Raw genomic sequence first — 5,213 nt, forward strand, 5'->3', positions numbered from 1 at the left:
ACACCAGCTGGGTGCCAAAATCTCTCCGGCTGCCACATCGGCATGTACTTAGGGCGCTAGCTCCCCCCCCCCCCCCGCTAGACACGTAGCACTCTGCTACACCCCCATTGTACACCTGGATCCTCTCCTTACGCCTATAAAAGGAAGGACCAGGGCCCTCTTAGAGAAGGTTGGCCGCGCGGGGACGAGGACGGGACAGGCGCTCTCTTGGGGCCGCTCGCTTCCCTCTCCCGCGTGGACGCTTGTAACCCCCTACTGCAAGCGCACCCGACCTGGGCGCGGGACGAACACGAAGGCCGCGGGATTCCCACCTCTCTCACGCCGGTCGCCGGACGCCGGCCGCCTCGCTCCTTCCCCCCTTCGCGCTCGCCCACGCGCTCGACCCATCTGGGCTGGGGCACGCGGCGACACTCACTCGTCGGCCCGAGGGACCCCCCCGGTCTCGAAACGCCGACAAAGATGAACACCGGTTCAAATAGAATTTTCAAATATTCGAACAATTCTTCGAATATTAGATACAAATACGGATATTATGTCCGAATATCGGTTACAAATATAAGATGTCTAATATCCAAAAAAATTATTGGATACATCCACCTTCTATCCAAAGTTCCAAACAAATATCGGCAATAGAAGAATTTATAATTTTAATTTCATTTTGATGAGTTTATGTAGAAAAAATTAATCATACACAAGTAGTCTCAGAAATGTATGAAACTTTACGGAGGCGCAACATTTGTCTACATATAATCCTCAAAAATATATAGACTCAAGAAGTGGCTAAATGATTAAAACACATGGTAGTGTTTGAATGGAGGGACGAGAAAGGAATGAAGAGGGATAGAATAGATCATTCTAACTTGACCCGCGTTTGGTTTGAAGGTCCAGAGTAAGAGTCAAGAAATATTCTTCAAAAATAGTGGATGAGGCCAACCCTAAAAAAATAAGGGACGGGATCAGTCCAAGGTTGATCCCATCCCCTATTGACACTGAACCAAACACTACATATGTGTATTGTTGTCTGTCTTAAGTGTCCAACAACAATCGCGTATTATTACATCCGAATAAAAATATAAAACCAAATATGGTTTTTCTGCCTATTACATCACAGGTCAGACTGGACCGGCACAGTTGGTTTTTTAATATTTTTATAGAGATACTTTGTATAGTCATCACACAATATTTTTATAAATATAGTATGTATAGCCATCAGACACTAGGCTATCCAAACCTCACTGACCCTTCAAATCCTAGCACCTGGACTCAAAAGCACCAGGTTAATCCCTTCTCCTAACCCAACTCACGTAAGAACCTAAGACACTAGGCCTGCGCTTTACACAAAATGTCTAGTAATAGCAGCCAGATTAGTGACCAAAAACTTCCTACAAGGCTCTATCCCGTAAGTAGAGGGGCGCTACCCAAGGGCGCAGCAGCAATGGCGGAAACTCATTTTCCACAGTAACAGAAACGATTGGGTATAACGTATAATACGCATATTATACTGAGCCTCTCAAAAAACTTATATAGAGAGATTACAAAGACATGGCGCAAGAGTAAGACACCTGCCCAGACTCAAATATCCTACCAACCAAACATGATCTAACAAGAGTTTTAGTTCAAGACAACCTCGGTTCAAAAACCAAATATCATAAAGAGCAGACTTCACAAAAAAACAGACTTAGAAAATCCTGAATGGTTTCCCCATGGTGCTCTTGATGTAGAGACATCTTACCTGCAAGATGCATACATCACAACGTGTTAGAACCAACTCCTTCGACTTACATTCTAAAATGTTCATTAGATGTAAACACAACAGGAACAATTCTTAAGGCATAGATGCAATAAAGACCAGAGGATCACTCACATTCTGCCAGTTCTTCTTCAGAAGAGACACGAGGAAGTTGATGCTCATCTGGATGTTCTGTTGGATCTGCTTCTCCTCCATAGACAGGTTACCGACCGCGACACCCATGCAAAGGACTTTCTTCAGTTGAAACTTGACTGTAGCCTTCGTCTCATTCACCTTGGATTCCAGGGATTCCTGGTGAGTGACCAGAGTGGGGAACTTGCCTGCAGGAGTGATATCAACATGATTCAATCAGCTGGGCAGGCAAAGCAGACCACATATAGCAAAAGCTATCCAGATGAACAGCTCCAAGAGTATGTCATCAAGCAACTAATAAAACAGTTCAATACAAACACAATGACAGGACATTGCCTTGCAACAAGTACCAAATTAGTCATTATCATGCAAAACTACATACAGAAATATGAGACAACACTGCATTGCATGCTACAGCTTGGCACGCAAAGTAACAGTCATGTCAGAAACGGACTACTTGCCTGCCTTGTTGAGACCAGGACCAAGGAGACGGGGAATTTGCTTGATGATGGTCTCTGATGCCAAAAAAGCATGGTACTTCTTGGCAAGCTTCTTAACAAGCTTCTTGTTCTTGTTCATTTTCTTGAGGGCCTCAACATCCATGTAGTCAAGTCCCATCTTCTCAGCCTGAGAATGCAGTAAAATGGTTTGTGTGGAGAAAAGTTGATCCAGATAGGAAGGGCACTTGCATTATCTTAGCAAAACTTTCAATCTTCCATGCAGTTGAGCAGGATTTGTATAAGCAGATTTAATTGCAAATGGAATCAAGTGCGGGCTTGGACTGACTAATACATGCCAGCCACAGTTGAGTAACTCGAAGCATTGGTGTTTTTGCAGATTTACTACTGCAAGCATGTTCAACATATAAATAAGTACATTTTCAAGTGCATCATCAACTGCCTGTTTACCTCCTCAACGTGCTGGGCATCACCAAGCATGCACACCTTCATCTTTGGACGAGGGATGTGAGGCAACTTAACAGAGCCACTGAAACGCTTGTCCTTTTGTGGATCATAATTCTTCAGACTAATCTGAAGCTCAACAGTCTCAGTGAACTTCCTATTCTTCTTGGCATCCTGAACTATCTGGGAGATGCAATCCTTGAGAAGCTCGGAATGCAACTTACTGCAATAATCAATGGGCATAATTTATTAGGCAGAGATAATCTATCTGGATGGGAACAATACTCTAGAATTCCAAATACTCCTGCCAATAGGAAGAATTGCAGAAGGCAAAAACAGTAGAATAATCAATAATAATAAGCAAGCTACGTGAATCCATCTCATGTGTCGAGACAAGAACCTGAATCTATCTCACATCCATTTTCATTATGAGAATGAACTAACAGTTGGACCCCGCTCCCAAAGAATCAGATTGGAATAAGCCTGCTAATGGGGGTCTAATCCACCCCAACCCATAGCCAATCAGTCAGCTGTTGTAGCCCAAACCTATCCAAAAATCTAAATCAAGCACCCACCCCAACATGCTCTGTAACACACACACCCAAGCCAGCCCATTTTAAACCGTAGAGCATGCTAACTGATGATGTCAGGTTGTTTAATGGTCCATCCCCAAGCTGTCATAAATCATGGATAAAAGTAATCCAGATAACACAAATAGAAATTTCTGAGCAACGCATCCAAGATCCGTCTAATGGTAACACAGCCGAAATTGAAGATGGTAGGATACAAATTTTGAGTCTCAAAGATTGTTCAAAAAATGTTTTCAGAAAACAAGAGAAAATGTCACAGAAAAGCCAAACTGGCATGCCATTATCATAACCAGCCAGCATTAAATTCTGCATTTCTCTTGTTGTAGGAAAGAGCACAAGAGCTGTTGTGGAAACCATGTGATTATCACACAGTCACACCTCACTTTCCAAACCCATCACTATTCCATGAAAAATAGTAAAACAACAAAATGCAGCCAGATGCCCAGATGGATCTAGGAAAACAGAACCAGTGCAAAGAGCAATAGTGCGCAGGACGAGGTCTCAGCAGCAGTGTTCCCTGCCTTCTATGCAAGCTGCCAGCAATGGCAGATTGAAAGGCTGGCCGCACAGCGGGGGAAGAGACCACTGACAAGCAGGGGGGCAAAGCCAAAATTTGAGATTGGGGGCTGCTAGGAGGGTATTTAGCATTATCTACATGGGGGTTAGCTGAGAAAATTAATGGATCCAACGTAATCAGGGGAGCATTGGGGGGGCATTGCCACCCTCCCCGTGCCCTTCGCCACTGCTGACAAGCACATTCTCTCTGGCACCAGCACCGCCTACTCCCGCCACCCCTCCTTTCCTATGTGGTGGCCCTCCCGCAGAGCCCTACCCACAATAAGCTCCATGAGGAGCTGGTGCCGCAACAGTAATGACACGCAGCTCAGCCTCGCCACCGCTCAGCGTAGCTGCGACCTGGACGCTGTCCCTAGCTGCCCTGCGACAGTAGGGGCTCCTAACTGACTGCATGCGCCGACCCGCCTCACACGCGTTTCTTGTAAACCCAACCCATCCCGATCCAAGACATAGTAAAACAAGTTCCATCCATTTACGCACAGCATATATTAGAACCCGTCACAAAAAAAAACGTTAAACAACGCCCCGTTAGCAGGCCTATATTGGATAGGCAACAGCTAAATCAATCATAAACAAATCAAAGCATGAAAGGGCTCCGAGATTTTTCATCATCCTAAAGGCATGATTCAACTGAAAATATCCCCTGTAGGACTAAATCTTATCATGGCAATCGACCAGATAACTACACGAAACAGGCATTTCTAGCGCAAAAAAACAGATGCACGACACAGTAGAAGCGACCAGAGAGAGAGTACCTCATGGCTGCAATCGATCAATCAACTCCCTGTAGAAGGAACAGAAATATGACACGGTGAAATGGAGACCAGATAGGGCACCAAAACATGTGATTTCGCAAATCGAGCCGTCAGCAAAAGAGGAGGACACGGCGGCGGAAGCGTACCTGCGTAGGGTTTGGCCCGAGGCGGCGACGGAGAGAGGAGAGAAAATGGGATGGAAACGGCGGCGACGGATGTTGTTATATGAGCTTATATGAGCGGTGGGAGCGGTCTCGAAGCAAAACCCTAGACCGAGCTCCCGATGGATGACGCGTGCTAAGCTTGGAACCGTCGGATGCGGGAAGAAACGTTATGGGCCATGGGGCCTCTTCCGGATGTATGTTGGTTAGGGTAATTCCGTCCCGACCCATACCGTTTTCTATATTTAATCTGACTGTTTCCGTATTTACTGTTAGAAATATAGGCATTTTCCGTATTATTTTAATTCCATAAATTAACATTATGATGATGACATATAAAATATGTT

At 45.0% G+C, this 5,213-nt stretch overlaps 1 protein-coding gene across 1 annotated transcript; it reads right to left on the minus strand.

Moving 5' to 3' along the window:
- Positions 1-1,169: 1,169 nt before the first annotated feature.
- Positions 1,170-4,937, minus strand: LOC100192963 (ribosomal protein). The gene is made up of 6 exons (NM_001138139.2): positions 4,852-4,937; positions 4,706-4,734; positions 2,791-3,007; positions 2,344-2,509; positions 1,865-2,070; positions 1,170-1,732 (listed from the first exon to the last, which is right to left on the minus strand). Exons 2-6 carry the CDS (start codon positions 4,708-4,710, stop codon positions 1,679-1,681), a joined length of 648 nt encoding a protein of 215 aa, NP_001131611.1. The 5' UTR covers positions 4,711-4,734; positions 4,852-4,937; the 3' UTR covers positions 1,170-1,678.
- Between the last annotated feature and the right edge of the window lie 276 nt (positions 4,938-5,213).

The sequence above is a fragment of the Zea mays genome, chromosome 4 (genome assembly GCF_902167145.1).
Source record: "Zea mays cultivar B73 chromosome 4, Zm-B73-REFERENCE-NAM-5.0, whole genome shotgun sequence".
NCBI classification, from domain to species: Eukaryota; Viridiplantae; Streptophyta; class Magnoliopsida; order Poales; family Poaceae; genus Zea; species Zea mays.

Bases quoted from the DNA above. Each gene is read 5' to 3' on its own strand.
- LOC100192963 (NM_001138139.2), bottom strand. The intron at 2,510-2,790 runs GTAAACAGGCAG...CTGCATTCTCAG, and splicing joins ATGCCCAGCACGTTGAGGAG to GCTGAGAAGATGGGACTTGA. The intron at 1,733-1,864 runs GTGAGTGATCCT...TGCATCTTGCAG, and splicing joins TGAAGAAGAACTGGCAGAAT to GTAAGATGTCTCTACATCAA.